The following is a 21,936-nucleotide window of genomic DNA, read 5'->3' as shown; positions in this document are numbered from 1 at the left end:
CCATGCTGGGACCAGTGTCCTTGCGAATCGTATAACTAAGGTTGTAGCTGGGATTTTAAACTAATTAGCGGGGGGAGGGTTCAATTGAAGGGAAGTTTAAAAAATCAATAAGAAATGAGAGAGCGGAGGTACAGGGTAGTGAAGAGGTGAACGATTATCAAAGTGTGACAGGAAGGGGCAGAAAGTATAAGCAGAAGAGTGCAGCAGAAATTAGAAACAGATTGAGTAATAATGGTAAAAATGTCAAAGCTTAAGGCTCTTTATCTGAATGCACGCAGCATTTGTAACAAGATAGGTGAGTTGACAGCACAAATAGGAATAAATGAGTATGACTTGTTAGCTATTGCAGAGACGTGATTGCAGGGTGACCAAGACTGGGAACTCAATATTCAAGGGTATTCGACGTTCCGTAAAAATAGGCAAAAAGGAAAAGGAGGTGGAGTAGCTTTGTTAATAAAAGAAGGTATCAGTGCAGTGGTGAGTAGTGTATAGATGCAATAGATTGTGATGTGGAATCAGTTTGGGTGGAATTAACGAATAGCAAGGGGAATAACATGGGTGGGAGTCGTCTATAAGCCTCCAAAGTGTTGCCTCACTGTCGGACCAAGTGTAAATCGAGAAGTAATGGAGGCGTGTACAAAGGGCACTGCAATTGACATAGGTGATTTTAATCTGCATACTGACTGGACAAATCAGATCGGCAGGGGTAACATGGAAGACGAATTTGTAGTGTATCAGGGATTGTTTCCTAGAGCAATATGTTGCAGAACCTACCCGGGAACAGGCTAATTTAGATTTAGCAACATGTAATGAGGTGAGATTAATAAGAGATATCGTAGTTAAGGATCCTCTAGGGGGTAGCAAACACAACATGATAGAATTTCAAATTCCGTTTGAGGGCGAACAACTTGGATCTCAAACCTGTGTCCTCAACTTAAATAAGGGCAGTTAAAGAGGTATGAAGAAAGAGTTGTCTAAAGTGGGCTGGGAAAATAGACTAAGGGGAAGGTCAGTGAATGAGCAGTGGCAGACATTTATGCAGGTATTTCATAATGCTGAGCAAAAATTTAACCCATTCAAAAAGAAGGACTCAATGAGAAGGATGAACCACCTGTGGTTAACAAATGTGGTCAAGGAGAGCATCGAATCAAGGCATACAAAGAGGCTAAAGCTAGTGGTAGGCAAGAGTACTGGGAATTTTTTTAGGAATCAGCAGCGTATGCCTAGAAAGCTAATAAAGATGGAGAAAATTGATTATGAAAGTAAATTGACAAGAAATATAAAAACAAACAGCAAGAGCTTCTACAGCTTTATAAAAAGGAAGGGAGTGGCTAAAGTTAGTGTGAAACACTTGGAGGATCCGTCAGGAGAATTGTTAATGGGGAACAGGGAAATGGCAGGTAATTTAGACCAATATTTTGCATCGGTCTTCATGGTGGAAGACACTATAAACATCCCAAAGATATCAGATAAACAAGGAGCTAATGGGAGAAAAGATCTTGTAACAGTCTTTATCATGAGGGGCAAAGCATTTGAGAAACTAATGGGACTAAAGGCAGACATGTCGCCAGGACCTGATAGGCTGCATCCAAGGGTTTTAAAGGTAACGGCTGCAGAGATAGTGGAGGCATTGGTCAAAATATTCCAGAACTCACTGGATTCCGGAAGGATCCCAGCAGATTGGAAAACCACTAATGTGATGCCCCTGTTCAAGAAGGAAGGCAGGCAAAAAGCAGGAAACTATAGGCCAGTCAGCCTAACATCTGTCATTGGGAAAATGCTAGTGTCCATTATTAAGGAAGAAATAGCAGGACAATTAGAAAAGCTTAACATAATTAAACAAAGTTAACATGGCTTTGTGAAAGGGAAATCATGTTTGACAAATTTGCTAGAGTTCTTTGAGGATATAACAAGCAGAGTTGATAAAGGGGAATCGGTAGATGTAGTGTATTTGGATTTCCAGAAGGCATTCGATAAGGTGCCACATAAAAGGCTATTGCACAAGATAAGAGCTTAAGTTATTGGGGATAATGTATTAGCATGGATTGAGGATTGGTTAACACACAGAAGTCAGAGAGTCAGGATTAGTAGGTCTTTTTCAGGTTGGAAAGACGTAACTAGTGGAGTGCCACAAGGATCAGTTCTGGGGCCTCAATTATTTACTATCTATATTAATGACTTGGAGGAGGGGCCAGAGTGTAATGCATCCAAATTTGCTGACGATACAATAATAGGTGGGAGGGCATGTTGTGACGAGGACATAAGGAATCTGCAAGGGGATGTAGTTGAGTGAGTTGGCAAAAACCTGGCAGATGGAATTTAATGTAGGAAAGTTTGAGGTCATGGTAGGAAAATCAAAAGGCAGACTATTACTTAAATGGAGAGAGACTCCAAATAAGTGCAGCACAGAGGGATCTAGGCGTTAATGTGCATGAAACACAAAAAGTTAGCGTTCAGGTGCAGCAAGCAATTAAGAATGCAAATGGAATTTTGGCCTGTATTGCTAGGAGGTTGGAGTTTAAAAATAGGGAAATCTTGTTACAACTGTACAGGGTGTTGGTGAGGCCGCACCTGGATTATTGTGTACAGTTTTGGTCCCAGTATTTAAGAAAGGATATACCGGCATTGGAGAAGTTCAAAAGAGATTCACTAGGCTGATTCCTGGGATGAAGGGGTTGACTTATCAAGAACGGCTAAACATGTTAGGCCTTTATTCATTAGAGTTTAGAGCTTATTGAAACGTACAAGATTCTGAGGGGGCTTGACAGGGTAGATGTTGAGAAGATGTTTCCACTAGTGGGGGAATCTTGAGCTAGGGGACATAGTTACAGAATAAGGGGGCACTCAATTAAAACTGAGATGCAAAGGAATTTCTTCTCTCAGAGGATAGTGATTGTCTGGAATTCTCTACCCAGAGAGTTGTGGAGGCTATGTCATTGTAAGTATTTAAAGAGGAGGTAGATAGATTACTTAAATATCGGGGAGTCGAGGGCTATGAGTAGCTGGCACAAAAGAGGAGCTGAGGCCTGGGGCAGATCAACCATGATCTTATTGAATGGCGAGGCAGACTTGATGGGCTGAATGGCCTACTCCTGCTCCTATTTCTTATGTTCTTATTAAGAGTTGGAATTTGCTCTCCATGCTGAATGAACGGCAGCAGCCATTCATTATACTTGAACTTGCCTGTAGACTTTCTATCGGGTTTTGCACTGAAATTGACTACAAATTAGGGACCAAAAGGCACAGCCTTCCAAGGACCTTCTGGGACCTGTGTAAAACAGGACAAATAACTGCGTATCTCCCTAACCAATCAGACTGAAGAATCAATAGTGAGCATCAGAGAGTCAGAAGCCGGAATTGTCGGCTAGAAATTCAATTTCAAATCAGGTACAAAAAGCAAGGGAGAGTAAGATTAGATGAAGAGAGATGGAATATGTAGAACAAAAAAGTAAAAAAAATTAAATCAAAAATGAGACTACGCCCTTGTAAAAGTTAATTTTCAGTGTCAGAGAATTTCTTGGATAGTAATTAAGAATAATCAAGCCATTAAAAGCATACTGAAATGGACAAGCCCAAATATTTTTTGACAAGTTTCTTGTAAACCTATGAGGTAAGCACAGGAACTTCATGGTATTTCAATAGGAAACCAGACAACAAGATGCCATTTTTAAGAATCTTATGGAAGAACACTGCATCTCAGACAGTACCTTCTCAGTTTCCTTGTTTAACTGTACCTCTGTGGGCATGAGAATTTACTGTTGATTTTCATGTAAATAATAATGCTGTTAGCCTCATGATAATTTAAATCCAACTCTATCCAATCCTTCCGCTGAAAGGTCCTAGGCCTGAAACATTAAATCTGTTTCTCTCTCCACACACTGCCTAGCCTGCTGAGTGTTTCCAGAATTTTCTGTTTTTATTCTCGATCCTTCTACTTGTCTGCAACACTTTCTTTTTCTGAATAGCTCTGACAGGCTTTCTATCATGATTGGCTCTATTTTGCTCGTAGGGTGTTCCAGATGAAATGTTGCTGTCCTATACTCTCAAAGCTTTGTCCTACTGGAATGGACAGCTAGGATTTAGTTTGGTCAGCTCATGAATTTCATTAAAGCATCTTCTATGCATGTTTTTTATGGTTACAGGAATTTGTGGAGGATGGGATTTTCAGACAGCAGTAGTTTTTAAAGAGCTGCTGTTCCCACTTGAGGTCATTTTTCCTACTGGCTGCCGGAAATCTACACGGTGAGCAGTGAGCAAGGAAACTTTGCCAAAACAGTTCTCTTTAATGAAAGCTGTTTAGATGCTCTGCCACATGATGTACAGAAAAAGAGGCAGGTCATGTGTAATGTTAAGTAGAACCATCCTTTTCATACAAAATGAAGCAAATATAGTGGAGGGGATTCATGCAATCAACTCTATGACTAGAATTTTACACCACCCCCAACCCCTCATACCAGTGGGTTCTAAGGTGGGGTTGGGGGGGCGAGCATGAAATTGCATGGATGGGATTCCCTCCTCCATCCCATCTGCCCGGACCTGGGGTCATGGTTTTACGCTGGGGTGGGCAGGACCTTGGTTGGGAAGCCCACCCTTGCTCCAATTAAGGCCCTTAATGACCACTTAAGGGCCTTTTCTCGCCCAACCTCAACTTTTAGGCTGGTAAGTGGATGATAGATCAGTGGGGCAATCCTGAAATTGAACAAGGTTTGATCTTGGGCGGGAAGTGGGGCGGGGCCCCTATCAATAGCCCCCTTTTGACTGGGAGTACCCTTGCCTTAGGCCCCGGTGACATGCAGGCTTCCGCCCTCCCTCCTGACTTACCCCCACCAAGACCCTGATCACCGACCTCGCTAACTCCCAGGCCATCACTATCCCTTGACCCCTGCCACTTAACTCTCCTCCGGTTCCCTGCACTTAGTTCCAGGCAGCTAGCTGCATTGCCTCATCCGGTCACTGCAGCGCTGATCCTGGAGGGAATGGAGACCGTTGGCCAATCTGATTAGCTGGCCGCTTTCCAAGGCAGGACCTCATCCTGGTGACGGGCAGAAGTCTCACCTTCTGCCAATCAATACTCGTTAGATAGCGAAATGGCATCGGGGCTGCTGGAGGCATCCCTGCCGACTCTTTGGATAGCAGGGACTGAGCCCCCACCACCCTGAAAATTCTGGCATATCGTTCATGTCTAAAGGTCATGGGAACAGATGAGGGAAATGTTTTCCAGCTTGAAGGAGTGTGCAAGAGTCAATCTAACAACAGTTTTCCAACTCTGCTTAAACCAATGGACATAACATCTTGCCTCAAGGACTGTGCAGCAAACGAGATGCAGTATCAATAAAGCACTAAGGGAAGCACAAACATAAACTTTCAGATGATTACTGCTCCTCTACACTTACCTGCCCATATTTTCCAATTTGACCTTCGTGGTTGACTCTTAAAAATGCTTCTGAGATCATGCATAACTTTGGAAATAAAGCACATACATGAATTACTTGCAAGAAAAATTGTGTCTCACTAACTTGCTGGAGATTTTTGAAGAGGTAACAAAGATGATTGATGAGGGCAAGGCCGTTGATGTGGCGTATATGGACTTCCAAAAGGCGTTGGATGCAATGCCACTCAACTCTTGTGAGGAAAGTTATAAGTCATGGAATAAAAGGGGCAGTAGCAACGTGGATACAAAATTGGCTGAGGGATAGGAAACAGAGAATAATGGTTAATGGGTATTTTTCGGGCTGGAGGAAGGTTTGTAGTGGTGTTCCCCAGGGGTCGGTATCGGGACCCTTGCTTTTCCTGATATATATAAATGATCTAGATCTTGGTGCGCAGGGGACAATTTCAAAGTTTACGGGTGGCACAAAACTTGGGAGAATTATAAACTGAGAAGTGGGCAGTGTAGAACTTCAAAGGGACATTGATACCTTGGTGGAGTGGGCAGATATGTGGCAGGTGAAGTTCAATGCAGAGAAGTGTGAAGTGATACACTTTGGAACAAAGTACATGGAGAGATAGTATAAAATAAAGGATACTATTCTAAAGGGTGTGCAGGAGCAGAAAGACCTGGATGTATATGCACATAGATCATTAAAGGACAGGTAGAGAGAGCTGTTTTTAAAGCATACAGTATTCTAGGCTTCATTAATAGAGGCATAGAGTACAAGAGCAGGGAGGTTATGATGATTTTATATAAGACACTGGTTAGACCTCAGCTGGAGTATTGTGTATGGCTCTGGGCACCACACTATGCACACTAAAGATGTGAACACATTGGAGAGAGTGCAGAAGAGGTTTACAAGAATGGTTCCAGGGATGAGACACTTCAGTTTTGAGGAAAGATTGGAGAAGTTGGGACTGTTTTCTTTGGAGAGGAGAAGAAAGCTAAGAGGAGAATTGATGAAAGTTTTTAAAATCATGAGGGGTGTGGGCAGAGTAGATGGGGAGAAACTGTTTCCGCTCATAAATGGATCGAGATCCAGAGGGCACAGTTTTAAAGTGTTTTGCTAAAAAGCAAGTGTGAGGTGAGAAATGTTTTTTCACACGAGTAGTTAGGATTTAGTATGCACTGCCTGTAAGTGTGGTGGAGACAGGTTCACCTGAGGCATTCAAGAGGGCATTGAATGATTATTTAAATAGAAACAATGTGCAGTGTTACGAGGAAAAGGCAGGAGATTGACACTGAGTTAAAATACTCAGAGAGCCGGTGCAGACACAATGGGCCAAATGGCCTTCCTCTACACCGTAACAATTCTGTGATTCTGTGATTCAGATTTTTAAAATGTACTTTTCTTACATCTGCATTTCAATAAATCTGCTGGAGTTCAATTTATATTTTCAGAAACTTGCTTCTGTCTTATATATAAGATTTGAAAAACTGTTCCCATTGGTGGAAGGGTGGAGAACCAGAGGACATCTTTAAAGCATTTGACAAAAGAACCAAAGGAGACATGAGGAAAAACCTTTTCACACAGTGTATGGCTATGAATTGGAATACACTGCCTGAGGTGTGGTGGAGGCAGATTCAATTGTGATTTTCAAAAAGGAATTAGATAAACACATAAAATTTGCGGGATATAGGATGGGGAGTAGGACTAGCTAAATTGCTCTTACAGAGAGCTAATACTAAATCGATGGGACAAATGGCCTCCTTGTGCTGTAACTTTCTGCTGTGAGAATATATGATTCTGTATATTGTAAACAACAATCCATCCAAACTGGGAAATAATGGTGGCAAGTAGAAACAATCCTGGAATCACTATCTGGACGGTAAATGACTCTTCACCCAAATTATATTTAAGCTTTTATATGGTTTGAACTATGGACACAGCTCCATATTATCAGTGCGTTGATATTTGGCCCATTACCTGTTGATTATCTTATGTTGCATTCACAACACAGCTTACTAATATCAGCAAAATATTCACTAATTTGTTGCTTTGGATACACTCAAGTATGATAATCGCAGCTATTTCTTTGAACGTCAGAACATACTAGGATCTATATGCTTCAAAAGAGACATCTAAACCTTTATGAAATTAAATATTCAGTGAGACAACAAAATGTGGTAGGGTATTCTGCATAAGTCTACAATGTTCCTGGCTAGTGGAAATGATGATATTATTTGTGTTGTGTTAACTTTTTAGCTCTACACATGGTACTTAGATACATGGACACAAAGAGGTTAATGTTGCATTTTAGTGATAGTGTAAAGTGTGATTATTGGTTTAACCTCTTTTTAAATGCCTCTTGATTTTAATTTGAATAGAAATAAAAATTGGGAGAGGTGTTTAAATTAGTAGCTGAGTCATTAATGTGAATTTTATGCTATTGGCAAAAATTATAATTGCCACTGAGTTTCTAAGATGAGCTGGTTACTATCAGGCCTTGTGATACAATAACAGAGTAGAGGGTTAGAATGCATTTTATACCTTAGGGTGTCTAAATATTGACCAATTTATTTTGGTCCCTAAACTGCCCTATTTGTATCCAAGAATGGGGCATTAGTAGTCAGAAAATGGAGCAGAATTTAGTCCCACTTCAGTTTACACCACATTCTGGGTCATCCAATTTTCCAGGGATGAGGGATTTTTCTGATACATGGAGCTTCTAACTGAAATAGGTGGGAGATTCTTCTTGCACATTTAAAAAGTGCCGTGGAAGGACACAGTCTAATTTTAGGGCCCATGGAGTGGTGGACACAGAGCAAACTCATGCAAACTTGACAGGAAGCAAGTGTCTAATGGATCTTTCTCATTCTTGGGAAATAGGAGTCACTCACAAGGCCAGCTTTTATTGCCCATCCCCAGTTGTTCTTGAGAAGGTGGTGGAGAGCCTTATCTTGAACGCCTGCAGTCCATATAGTGAGGCATCTCAAAATGCTACTAGGGTGATGTTCCAGGATTTGAATCCAGCAATGATGAAAGAACAATGATAAATATCCAAGTCAGGATGCTGTATGATAAATTTACAGGCTATGGTGTTCCCGTGCACCTGCTGCCTTGTCATTCTGATGTTGGAGGTGATGAGTTTGGTCAATGTTACAGACAGGAAGGTCTTTAAAAGGCCCACAGTTTGTACAGGTGCATGTTTTAAACCTTTTAAAGAATTGAAGAAGAGTCATATTTGACTTGAAATGTTAACTCTGTTGCTCTCTCCACAGATACTGCAGACCTGCTGAGTATTTTCAGCACTTTCTGGGCTGAATTTTTCCATCAGCAAGAAGGGGGCGGGGCCCGCTCGCCGATGTGGGATGACGTCGGGGGGAACTGCTGACATCATCCCGCCCCATTTAAATCTTCAGGAAGGTGGGGGCACAGCACAATCAACTGTCCACCGCCAACCTGTCAATGGCCAATTGAGGCCATTGACAGGATAATTAAAACAATTAAAGGACCTGCCTGTCCAACCTTAAGGTTGGTGGGCAGGCCAGGAGCCCCAGCGGGCTTCTGAAAAAACATGAAACCTCATCCACCGGCGTGATGAGGTTTTGTGTTGGTTTTAAAAAAAAGTTTATTCAAGTTTTTGTGCACTTTATTAACATGTTCCATCTCGTGTGACATTGTCACATGAGGGGGACGTGTTAATGATTTTTTTTATTTTTCTATTTTTAAACTTTGAAAACCTTTCAGCGATCTCCCTGAGGCAGCACTTAGCCTGAGGGAGATGTGTGCTCTTTCGTGCGCATGCGTGAAAGAGCACACTCTTGCATTTGGGGAATCCCCCCACCCCCGTGCAGGAGGTGCATAGCGTTTCCCGGCAGACGTCACGTTGGGCGGGCCTTAATTGGCCCGCTCACTTAAAATGGCGGCGGGGCCTGCTTCTTCAGCAGGGATTGGCTCCCCGCCCACCGGAGATTGGGTCAGGTCCGCCTGCCTGACAGGCAAAAAATTCAGCCCTCTGTTTAGCCCAGATACATCAAATGGGACACCATTATAATGATGAATGCATTTCAATCAAGCAAAGCAATTTGACTTGAATTAAATAATTGTGTTGACGCACAGTATATCCGCATTCAGTGGTAAGCATACTGTCTTCTTGCAGAACCTACATATTGCTGATCCCAGTATTGGTACATATTCTCAGGTTTTAAACTGATAATACGATTCTGGTGCAGTGACACCAGCAAAGAACATCCAAAGCTCATGTGTCCCCAGCAGTCTCTTCTACACTTGGATGATCAAGCATGGGATTGGGTGATTACTTTGCAGATCACTTCTGTTCAGTCTGCAAGAATGGCCTTGAGTTTTTAGTTGCCTATTATTTTAATTCTCCAGCATACTCTCACTCTGAGTTCCCGGTCATTCGTCTGTCTTAATGAAGCTGAATGGAAGTTTGAGGAAATGCAACTCATCTTTCAATTAGGCACTTTACAGCCTCCTAGATTCAACATTGAGTTCAATAATTTCAGATCATGACAACTATCCCATCTTATCAGGCGGCATCTACAGGTAATGATTCTGTTTTTGCCATTTACATTGCCTCGAGATCCACCTTTGTTTCATTCCTTGTCCCATTACCATCCATTTTAGACCATCATTGTTTTTGTTGTTTAATCTCTCCCACCCACCACACTTTTATTGACCTTCCCTTTTGTTCTTTCCTTCCCTCCTCCTTTCCCTGTCTGCTTGCTTAAAACCTTCTGATTTTTTTCAGTTCTGATGAACAGTCATTGACCTGAAACATTATTTTGTTTCTCACTCCACACGTGCAGCCTGCCCTGTTTAGGATTTCCAGATTTTCTGTTTTGACCACACTCTCCCTCCTGGTGAAGGGAAGCAGTAAGGTCCAATAGATCAAAACACTTATTCATGAAAGAAAGTTCCAAGGCATCTAAGTACATGGTAGTCACCTTCTTGCAAAAACTTAAAATACAACTATGCAAAAAAAAATATTTTATTGCTTTACTATTAATTGTAGGTAACAAGTTTTTTGCAACAGATTTAATGAAAATTGAAACAATTGAACAAATAAATTCAAGCATTGTTATATTCTAATTAGCAATTATTGTGATACAGTAGATGACTTATTCTCATTTATTGATCTCAGCAGCCAAGTTAGTTGCTTTAGATAATCTTTACATTCATTTTGATCACCCCTTGATTTTTGTCCCTGCAGTAAGATTGATGTGGAATGGTAAGCAGTGTTCAAGTTAATCATCTTGATTATTGATAGATAGGATCACTTCAGAGCAGAATTCCACAAACTATTCCATTTGGTGAGAGGCTAAATTTGGTAAATTGCTTCCAAGCTGCTCATAAGCACTGTCTCTTTGTTTGTTGTTGTATAGTTTTAGCACCATGGCAACCAAAACTGAAACAACCACAACCAGAACCAACAAAGACAGAACAAACGGAAAACTGGATTGGATTGTTGTCTCATCAGCTTCATCCATTTCTTTATCAATTCCTGAAAAACATTCAAAACAATTTCTTATTTTTGAACAATGACTGTACCAGTAGCAGGAGCCACAAGGTTACAGTGTGTTATTGAAACTCAAGTTTCCAAATTAACTATGCTTTTTGGTGATGTAATCAGTAAAGAACATGATTGGCTCACCTCCACCTTCATAGTATTTTAGATCTTTTTTCAGTTCAATGGGTCCTATTTGGACATTAGTGCTTCCCTTTGAAGAACTTGTGGCCCTTTTTTGTCGCGATATGCACCCACGGTAGCAACGAGAAGAATAATCATAAGCTTTGCAGACCACAAATTTACACTGCAGGTAGACTGAAGAGTGAAGGTTAAGGAATTTAAAAGCACTGAATTTGAATCGTACAACACCATTGGCTGGTGAAGGAAACGTATCGTATGTCCCATCTCTAACACACCTATAAAAGAATTTTAAGTATTAGTTCTGGAGCATAAAATCCTAGTCCAAACTAGAGTTTCAATAAAAATGTAAATGCATTGCTATATTATAGTTGTTATAAATACTGGACTTTATAAGATGGTTATGTTTTAAATTATCTCATTTAATTCAAGATATAATGGAGTAGTTTGGAAAGGGGGATGGGACCTCTTACAGAATCTGCCTGGAGCTAAACCCATGTGACCTGCTTGTTATGAAGGTAGAAAATCAAACTGAAACCTATTCAAAACCAGGTGCAATTCTTAATATCCTGACACAAAGGAGGAGGTCGTTGGTCATGTAGCTGCCCAGGCTCAGACTCTCAGGCCTGGATTTTCACTGAGTTGGGTTGACTCAGGAGCCCTTTAAAAATGGTGGATGGGCCCAGATTCCAGGATTTTTAACCCCATTCCCAGGCTGTGCAATTTTCAGGAGTGCCTTTAAAGGTGCGGGCTACTTCCTGTCAGAAGCCCACATCTGGCCTTCCTGACCTGGCCGGCTCCATTGCAGAGATAGGTATCTCCTACTCCTCTGCAATTTTCATGGAGCCAGGCAGGTTTTTAAAGAGTTGTAGTTCACAGTGCCTTAGAGGAATCATGAATCCTACCATGCAAATTGTTTCCTTACACCCAAGTCTAGGTCATTAATATATATCAAGAAAAGCAGTTGTTCTAATACCAACCCCTGGAGAACCCAACGATATACTCTCCTCCAGGTTGAAAAGCAACTATTCACCAATCCTCTGTTTCCTGTCACTTAGGCAACTTCATATCTATGCTGTCACCATCCCTTTTAGTTATTCCATAGGCTTCAGCTTTGCTGACAAGTCTATTATGTGGCACTCTATCAACACCTTTTGGAAGTCCACGTAGATCACAGCAACCTTTTCTGTTACCTCATCAAAAAACTCAATCAAATTAATTAAATATGATTTGCCCTTAACAAACCCATGCTGGATTTCCTTAATTTATCCACATTTGTCCAAAAGACTATTAATTTTGCCTGGTATTATTGTTTCTGAATGCTTTCCCAAAACGGAGTTAAACTGAGTGGCCTGCAATTGCTGGGCTTACACTTACACCCTTTTTTGAATAAGGGTATTACATTTCCAATTCTGCAGTCTTCTGGCATGACCCCTGCTCTAAGGAGCATTAGAAGACCATGGCCAGTGCCTCCATTTGTTCCACTCTTACTGCCCTCAGCATCCTCGGATGTACCCCATCTGGCCCTGGTGACTTATCACCTTTCTGGCACACCAAAAGTGACATTGTGAGCATGGGAGAAGAAACCATTTGAAAGGGATGTGCAGAGACAAGTTAGAGTGGTACCACCAGAGATAGTGGTAAACCGTGAAGGATTGATGTTGGGGAAGACTGTAGTAGTCAACAGTAGAGGTAGAGGAGGGACAAGGAATCATGGTTTCAGCCACACAGCCTATCACCAATGACTTTAATTAGGGTGGTTTTCAGTCAGTGGACTGTTTAGAAGCCATGTTGCAAGGAGTTAAAGCAACTCGGGCATCAGCCTGTGATGGGTGGGTTTGAAACTTTCAAGGTCCTTGGAGGAGAAAGGCAGGTGGGGTAAAATGGTAGATTTTGATAATGGGGATTTGTGGAGTATGGTAAAATAAACAATACTATTCCTTTGTTCAAAAGGAATGTAAACTATTGCAGAATTGGTGTTTTGTCATTTAATATTCGAGCATTGGTACTAAAGTCTAAATTTCTGAAACTATTTGTAAATGGTTCAACACAAATTTTGCTCACGATCATAAATTTCAGAAGCTACTTAATTAGTGCAGGAAAAGACCACAATAACAATGCGTTAATATTGTCAAAAGTTCATTTGTGGAATGTGGGCATCACTGGCAATGCTGATATTTATTGTCCATCCCTAGAAACTTAATTGCTTGCTATAACACTGCAAAAGACAGTTAAGAGCTAAACTAGGAATTATTTTATGTTTGTGCACACATTTCATGGCTTATTAAAATTCATGTGTAACATCCATTAGTCGTGACAGCAATGAAGGGAGAATAGAGCAGTGTTTTAAACTCATAATTCCAATAGCACACCAAAAAGCTTGTTCACACCTTGAGTGTTAATGCTAATGCTAGTTGAGGAAGATTCAATTTGAAACTTTTAAACCCTTTTTTATGACATACTACCTCATACAGAACAGCACAGTGAATGTTGCAGCTCTGACTTAAGCTATTCTGAAGAAACTTCAACATACCTCAATTAGGAATATTTCTTCTAATTTTGATGAAGGGTTAACATTTCTTACCCATTCTTTATTAGATCATAGGTCCTTGATGTCCAGTCAAAGTTGTAAGGTGACGCTGTGCAGGTATCCACAAATACTACAAGGTGAGTATCTGAACTGTGCAGATTAGCTTGCAGGAACAGGTTCTGCCTCAGATCCACATAGTAAGGTGAAGCTAGCACTGGTCTGGTAAACGATGGCGAGTCATAGAATGTCATGCTGACATTAAACGTGCCAGATTCTGTTACATTTTCCACTATATCACCTATCATGTTTTCATTTGTCACATACATTATTTTAAACATTGTGTCCTGTTGCATTTCACAGCCAATATTGAACTGTAGGTTTGATTCACGAGTTATGATTGTGTCAGAAGGTGAAGATCGGATGGTATTGGAATATATGATGCTGCCATTGTTTCCCTGTAGAATGCACATTAGAATTGAAATCTTTTATGAGATGAAAATTTTGATGGACAGTAGGTGGTAGTGATCACCGAACAAATTAATACTTCAAAGTTAAAAAAATGACTAATTGTGGTTTATGATCTGAAGTAAAATTAGTCACAGGAGAAAAACCATGGGCAGAATTTTCCATGGGCTTCGGGACCCAGATGTCAGGACCAAATGTGGGTCCTGAGCATAAACTTGCTGGCAGTGAATTGCAATCTGCCTGGAGATGGCCTCTCAATCAGGCCGGCAGCCCTAGAGCTGTGGCAACCCCAGGATATAGATGTAGGTGTTGCTGCCAAAGATTGGGGACCACGGAGGTGCCACACCAAGACTAGTTTGCACATCAATACATAAATGTTCAGGATATAGACCAGTAGGTTATTCAAGATGAAGGGGAACCCCTCCACTGGATTGTGGGGCCTTTTGATAATTCAGCCCCCTTTTACAGCATGGAGCTTCTGGCTGCCATAGGATGCCTCCATTGAGCAGGTAGCCTCATGATGTAGGAGGAGACTGCTCTTCTCACAGCTAAATGGCAGAGAGGCCACAAAATTTCCCCTAATGGGGGCCATAATTTCGCAAATTGGCTACCTGCCTCCGTGATGCAGGCAGCTGATCCATTTCCCATCCTGTCTCTGGGAAAGATCCCCCACGGCAGGGATATGTCAGGGAGCCAACCTGACATGACACCCCATTATTTTCCCAGCTCCCCCTGTTTGTAAAGCCCTGCCACAGAGCCAGGAACATTAGCACTATAATTCTGCATTGACTGAGTTTCATTTGAGGCTTTAGAGAGGAGGAAGATGTGTACAAAATCATATTATCAGCTTAGGAGGAGTAAGGAATAAAAATAAATTAGATAAAGAGAAAAGTACATGACAGGTTGTGATGAATGAATTTTAGAGGCTAGGGATGAGGGAGAGATCGCCTGTAAGAGGATATTTTTTCATTTGTTCTCTCCAGGAATGTGGCGGTGAGGGGGTGTGGTGCAATGTGTGGGGGAGTGTTGGTGCGGGTAGAATAACCTTGCTAGATAGAGGGCAGAATTCAATTCTTGGACAAATTTTCTTATCAGAAAGTTAAAAGTTGTTAAAAATGCATGAAAGAAAAGAAAACTCACTTCTTGGAGGTAACCTTTGGGTTAGGCAGAAATAAGTCAAGATTCTGAGGCTAGAAACATCAATATGTGAGAAAAGACTAATGGTAGAGCCATCAAAGATGAGACGTGGGAGCTGTTGGTCAGTCTTATGAGGGACATTGGGGGGAATTTTCCAGTCCCACCCTTTGCAAGACCGGAAATTCCTGCTCAAAGTCAACAGACCTTTTGATGGTCCGTCAAATTTTCCATCCCATCCACGATGATTCCTGTGGTGGGTGAGGCCAGAAAATCCCATCCATGCTTAAAATGAAGGATCGAAAGAAATAAGATTTTCATTGCATGAATACAAAAGATGTGAAAGACACCAACATACATTGTGAGAGTAGTGAATGTTCATATGGCCTGGAGAAAATAGATAAATGTAGAGTGAAATCAAAAGCAAGAAGCTGGATGAGCTCATTGATATAAAAAAAGGAATAGAGTAGGAGAGGTCAGCCCACTGGGAAGATGGGGAGAATGGAAAACAAGCCAAAGATTGAGCCATCAACTGCAGAAAAATAAATTGAAAGAAGAAGTGGTGAAGAAGGTAGGTAGGAGGCCATAGTTTAGAAGGCCATAATATCAAACCATATCAGAGGCTTTGAAGACATCAACACAATGGCTAACAATTCATTAAAGTATCTGAGAATAGAATGGTTATGTCAAAACCAAAGGTGGTGCATAATTTGAGCACAAATTAGCATCAATAACTTTAGAAAGTATTTATGTAATGGCAATATTGTAGTATTTGAAAGGGTAAGAGAATTCAGCTTGAACATTTCTACAACTATATCATCATGGGAAATGGAAGAATAAATTGTTTGTACTTTGTGGAACCAACTCTCCCACTACTGTTTCCTTACCTGCGATTCTGTACCACATCTATTGAGTGGTATTTTGAACACCACGTCATTAGCTGTTATTGTTGGCCTGCAGTTTCGATCATTCAGATAAAGACTGTGTATACTAAAACCCAGAAGTTGGAGATAGGACCTACTAAGTTTTGCTTCCATATAATCTGTTGAACAGGTTAAAAAATCTGGAAAAAAAATCAATGCCTGATGAATCATAAGCATCAAAATGAAACTGTTTCAGAGAATGATAATCTGTACTGACACCAGCATTAAAATTTATCATTTTGCTGCATTTCACTTGTTATGAGCACAAGATTTTACAAGATGACTGTTTTAAACTGCCACTTCAATTCAAGGTAAAATAGAGTAATGAAAAAGCACATGTGACTTGCTATTAGTTCTACCTGATGATAAGTCTATGTGACCTGATAGCCATGGGGATGGGGGCCCAGGTCAATTCCTATTGATACGCAAGTGCGAGATTTAACCGCTGAACACAAAAGACAGGAGCAGCTGGCTTTGCTATGGGCAAACTAACAGACTTTCAGGATTACTGACTCAGAAATCCTGGACACAGAGAGAGAGAGAGAGAGAATCCAATAGAGGGAGACATGGAAACAGCAGCTGCTGCGAAAAGCAGAGAAAAAGGTTGTTGCCTGTTAGCTGCTGGGCAGGATGCGGGTGGGGATATATTCACAAGTTGAAGAGACATGACCTATGAAGAGCTAAGGACAATGAACGATTTGTCTTGGCATGGTCGGGGGAGAAGCCAGCAGAGTGGGCCTTGCTGTTGGAAGTCAGTTCAGAGATTTTCAGAAGACCGAAGAAAACAATTTTCGACTGACACTGGATGTAATGACTCAGCAAGCCTCTTGGAAGCTGTGAGTAACTTTGGACTGACTCCTGCAAAAGACTACAATTTTGTGGAGAGTGCAGTGTAAGGGATAAAGGGAGTGTGGTGTTTTCAGCGGTATTAGGAAAAAAACAGGAGATATATTTTCTGTAGTTTGATGTATTACTTGCCATCTAACTAACTTTTAGTCAGAGTTGATTTTAGTTAGTCTGTTTCAGTAAAAGTCTTAGAATGTAAATACTTGTATGATCCTTTGAATCAGTCACTGGGAATTCAAATCCCTCTTTAAAAGTTATGGGTCTCTGCGGGGATCGTAACATTCTCAATCAATCAGCAGTACAGTTTATTAGCACATGATTGGACCTCAAGTTATTTGAGACCTGTGTTCATCCATTGTTTCCAGCTCTGAGATAGTTTTCTTTGGAATGAAACCACATGGAGGAAGATTTTTTATTTCTTTCAAAAAAATTTACTGCTGGAAGAATGATATATAATTTCAAAACTCTATCGAGGCTTAGTATTGCCCAGCTCAAGTACCTCTCAGTGCCATTAAACACAGGGGAGGCAGCATTATTAAAGTTCTTATTATCAATAATATAACTTAACTTCTAAGATTCAGAATATGCAGAATAAAAGCAACATATCTATTCATGTTAAATTTTGAACAGCGTTTGTATTAGAAAAAACTGAAACATATGAGCCAAAATTCCTTTAATTGTGAATTTTAGCAAAAAATTGATTTTAGTAAAAAGTGTTAATTTTTCACTGAAGTTACCAAAGTTCAAAATTTCAGTCCCTCTCACAGCAAGAGGAGTGTAGGTTGGGTTAATTGTGAAATTGATATGATTATGTAAATATATTTCAAGTAAAACCAAAAACTTACACATGATCGCATCATATAAATATTGTTGTTGCACTTTTAATGTGCATGAGGAAACCTCAGAAATTTATGGTCAAGAACTTGTATTCATTTTTGTGGTGGAATTTAGGTGTTTTTGAGGCAGAGAGACTAGAAATTAGGGTAGAACCCACCTCCCCAGTTTTCTGCTCATTCTTATGCCAACAGAATAATTAAGGGGATTCACATAGCTGTGAGGAGGTCTTATGGCGCAGTGGTAGTGTCACTACCACTAGGCTAGAAACTTCAGGTTTAAATCCCACTTCAGGATTTGATGACCACAGAAGGTGCATTCATAATGTGGCCGAACAGGTTGATTATCAATCTGTAAATCCTTCCAACACACCTGATGGCAGGGGTGGTAGAGAATGGGAGAGTTTGCTGGTCAGCCATTCTGCAGAAGTTAAAGGAAAACCACTGCAGTACTTTGTCAAGCATAATTATAGAACAATCCAATGATAGTCCATGATTGCCAATGCCCTCCTAAGGCAAGATTGGGAAAATCAAATTGGCAGAGGTAGACACGAGCAAGAATTCATAGAGTGTATTTGGGACAGTTTCCTGGAACAATATGTTGTGAATTCAACTAGGGATCAGGCTATTTTGGACCCGGTAATGTATAATGAGGCAATTTTAATAAATGATCTTAAAGGGGGGGGGGAGCGGGGGGAGAGGAAATAAATACAATAACTATCACTAGAGAAAATGTACTAGGGAAAATAATGGGGCTAAAGGCCTATAAGTCCCCTGGCGTTCCATGCTAGGATATTCAAGGAAGTAGCTTCAGAGATAGTGGATGCACTGGTAGTAATCATCCAAGAATCCTTAGATTCTGGAAAAGTCCCAGAGGATTGGAGAACGGCCAATATTCAAAAAGGGAGGGAGACAAAAGGCAGATAACTATAGGCCAGTTAGCTTAACATCTGTTATTGGGAAAATGTTGGCGTCTATTTTAAAGGATGTAATAGCAGAGCATTTAGAAATACATAATCTAATCAAGCAGATTCAGCATGGCTTCACGAAGGGGAAATCATGCCTAACAAATTTATTAGAATTCTTTGAGGGGCTAACAAGCAGGATAGATAAAGCGGAGCCAGTAGATGTAATATATTTGGATTTCCAAAAGGCATTTGATAAGGTACCGCACATAAGGCTACTTAATCAGATAAGAGTCCATGGTGTTGGGGGTAATATATTAGCATGGAGAGAGGATTGGCTAACTAATAGAAGACAGATAGTTTGGATAAGGGGGGGCGTTTTTGGGATGGCAACCTGTAACTAGTGGAGTGCCACAGGGATCAGTGCTGGGGTCTCAATTATTTACAATATATATTATGACTTAAATGAGGGAAGTGAATGTACCATCGCCAAGTTTGCGGATGACACAAAAATAGGTGGGAAAGCAAGTGGTGAGGATGAAGCAAAGAGTCAACAGATGGATATAGACAAGTTAAGTTGTTTCCCCTTGTGTGACAGTCTAGGACCAGAGGGCATATCTCAGAGTAAGGGGACGCCCATTTGAAATAGTGATGAGGAGGAATTTCTTCTCTCAGATGGTAGTCAATCTTCAATACCACAGACGGCTATAGAGGCTGGGTCATTAAGTATATTCAAGGCTGAGACAGACAGATTTTTAATCAGTAAGGGAATCAAGGGTTATGGGGAAAAGGCAGGAAAGTGAGGTTGAGTGTTATCAGATCAACCATGATCTCATTGAATAGCGGAGCAGACTCGATGGGCCAAATGGCCTACTTCTGCTCCTACGTCTTATGGTCTTATGGTCTAAGGTACCTGGTGGAAGAGCATAGATGTGTTTAAGAGTAAGCTAGATGAGTACATAAGGGAGAAAGGTGTAGAAGGAAAGTTGATGAGTTTAGATGAAAAGAAGTGGGAAGAGGTTTGTGTGGAGCATAAACACTGGCATGGACTGAAACAAAAACAGAATTACCTGGAAAAACTCAGCAGGTCTGGCAGCATCGGCGGAGAAGAAAAGAGTTGACGTTTCGAGTCCTCATGACCCTTCGACCGAACCGAAGGATCATGAGGACTCGAAACGTCAACTCTTTTCTTCTCCGCCGATGCTGCCAGACCTGCTGAGTTTTTCCAGGTAATTCTGTTTTTGTTTTGGATTTCCAGCATCCGCAGTTTTTTTGTTTTTATCACTGGCATGGACTGGTTGGCTGTTTCTGAGTTGTAAGTAATTTGTCAAATAAATTGATACAAATGGAGATAATTTGCTGTCTGGTCATTTTATCTCCATTTTTTGCTTTTAGTTTAGGTGAACCCAGAGTGAAATTTTGCACAGTGGAGGTGGAAACATATTTTGCACAGAGCAGTGTTTTGGCCAAACAGACCCAGACCACTGGCTTTTTATTGTCTCAGCTAACTACCATTTTGTAAGCTCCCAACACCATAGCAGCCAAAATCTGCATAAACTAATTCTATGATTTTCTTTGAAAAGTGGTGAAATCAATAAGGTGCTGGATGTGAAGCTCAGAGGTGGAACAGATTAGGACATTCAAAATCAGCTTTTTCAGTTTACTTAAGGCACCTTGTCATAACACTGACTATGACTGTTAACTACATCTCCAAATAGAATGAAACATAAAAATGCATATTCAGCCTTCAACCTTTTCTAGTAGTATATACTTTTTAACATTAGCTTTCTAAGTAAATCATAAGAAAGCCAGAAAGAGTGTTCACATGAGAAGACAAAACGTGGGGCACAATTTCAACTTGTTGCTATTGAAATGGAAATGCATATCAGGCAGTTTCTGTAATGGTTGTCCAACTGCTAGACCAGTGTTATACCTGGGTGGTAAGTTGAAAACCTTTGTATTTGAACATTTTGGCTTATTTCTAGTTAAGTGTACTGCTAAGGAATTTTTACTTGAAATTTAAATGGGTTGAGATTCATCAAGTCCTAATTTCTCTACATTTCTTCTAGTTTAAAGTACCTTGCAATTTTAAGACAAATGTAACAAATCTCACCATCATTGTTTGGCAGAGCGTAGAAGTTTGCTGTAAACCCACGTCTAGTAACACTGGAATCAGATCTAAAATATATTGTCATACTGCTCGATGATGATATAAATTTCTGATTTGATCCATGACAGAATTTCGAAAGCAAAACAGAATTTGTTGAGGGCCCATCGTATATTGCAATATAATCATATGAGCACCCTGATGTATATTCCAGCCTGTTGAGAGAATGATCATAGTTTGAGACTGAGTTTTGCAGTAAGCCATTGTTTTTTATAATCAATTTACTTAATAAAGCAGTTGATATTTCTGCATGGTTGAACACCATTAGAAGATATTCCTAATTTACCTTGAACTGAGTGAGTTGAGCTATTTCAGGGGCAGTTAAAAGCCAACCACATTTGTGTGTGTCTGAATGTCACATGTAGGCTAGACCAGGTAAGGATGGAAGATTTCCTTTTCTAAGGACATTAGTGAACTACATGGATGTGTTTTTTTTTTCAAATAACAAGCAGTAATTGTTCACAATCATTACAGATTTATGGATTTAATTTAAATACCACTAGCTGACATGGTGGGATTTGAACCTATGACACCAGAGAATTACCCTAGGCTTCTGTATTACTAGTCTAGCAACATTACCACTACTCCACCATCTCCTCATTAGAAAATGCAGAAAAAATTGAATTTATATAGCACCTTTCACAAGCACCAGGTGTCCTAATTTTTTTTTCATTCGTTTACGGGATGTGGGCATTGCTGGCTAGGCTGGTATTTATTGCCCATTCCTAGTTGCCCTTGAGAAGGTGGTGGTGAGCTGCTTTTTTGAACCACTGCAGTCCATGTGGTGTAGGTACACCCACAGTGCTGTTAGGAAAGGAGTTCCAGGATTTTGACCCAGCGACAGTAAAGGAACAGCGATATATTTCCAAGTCAGGATGGTGAGTGACTTGGAGGGGAACTTTCAGGTGGTGGTATTCCTATCTATCTGATGCCCTTGTCTTTCTAGATGGTAGTGATCTTGGGTTTGGAAGGTGCTGTTGAAGGATCCTTGGTGATTTCCTGCAGTGCATCTTGTAGATGATACACATTGCTGCTTCTGTGCGTCGTTGGTGGAAGGAGTGAATGTTTGTGGATGTGATGTCATTCAAGT

The 21,936-nt window shown here is 40.6% G+C and overlaps 1 protein-coding gene across 1 annotated transcript in view; it reads right to left on the bottom strand.

The window, feature by feature from the left end:
- Positions 1-10,372: 10,372 nt before the first annotated feature.
- The window catches only part of LOC121289661, a 176,381-nt gene continuing 164,817 nt past the window's right edge, over positions 10,373-21,936 (bottom strand). The window contains exons 116-120 of the mRNA XM_041209286.1: positions 20,793-21,001; positions 16,060-16,235; positions 13,628-14,028; positions 11,050-11,321; positions 10,373-10,899 (exon numbers count right to left, since the gene is read on the bottom strand). Of these exons, the coding sequence (XP_041065220.1) occupies positions 10,697-10,899; positions 11,050-11,321; positions 13,628-14,028; positions 16,060-16,235; positions 20,793-21,001 (1,261 nt within the window). The 3' untranslated portion in view covers positions 10,373-10,696. The remainder of the gene's footprint in view (positions 10,900-11,049; positions 11,322-13,627; positions 14,029-16,059; positions 16,236-20,792; positions 21,002-21,936) is intronic.

The sequence above is a fragment of the Carcharodon carcharias genome, chromosome 17 (assembly GCF_017639515.1).
Source record: "Carcharodon carcharias isolate sCarCar2 chromosome 17, sCarCar2.pri, whole genome shotgun sequence".
Taxonomy (NCBI): Eukaryota; Metazoa; Chordata; class Chondrichthyes; order Lamniformes; family Lamnidae; genus Carcharodon; species Carcharodon carcharias.
This window is presented reverse-complemented; position numbering and strand designations above follow the sequence as displayed.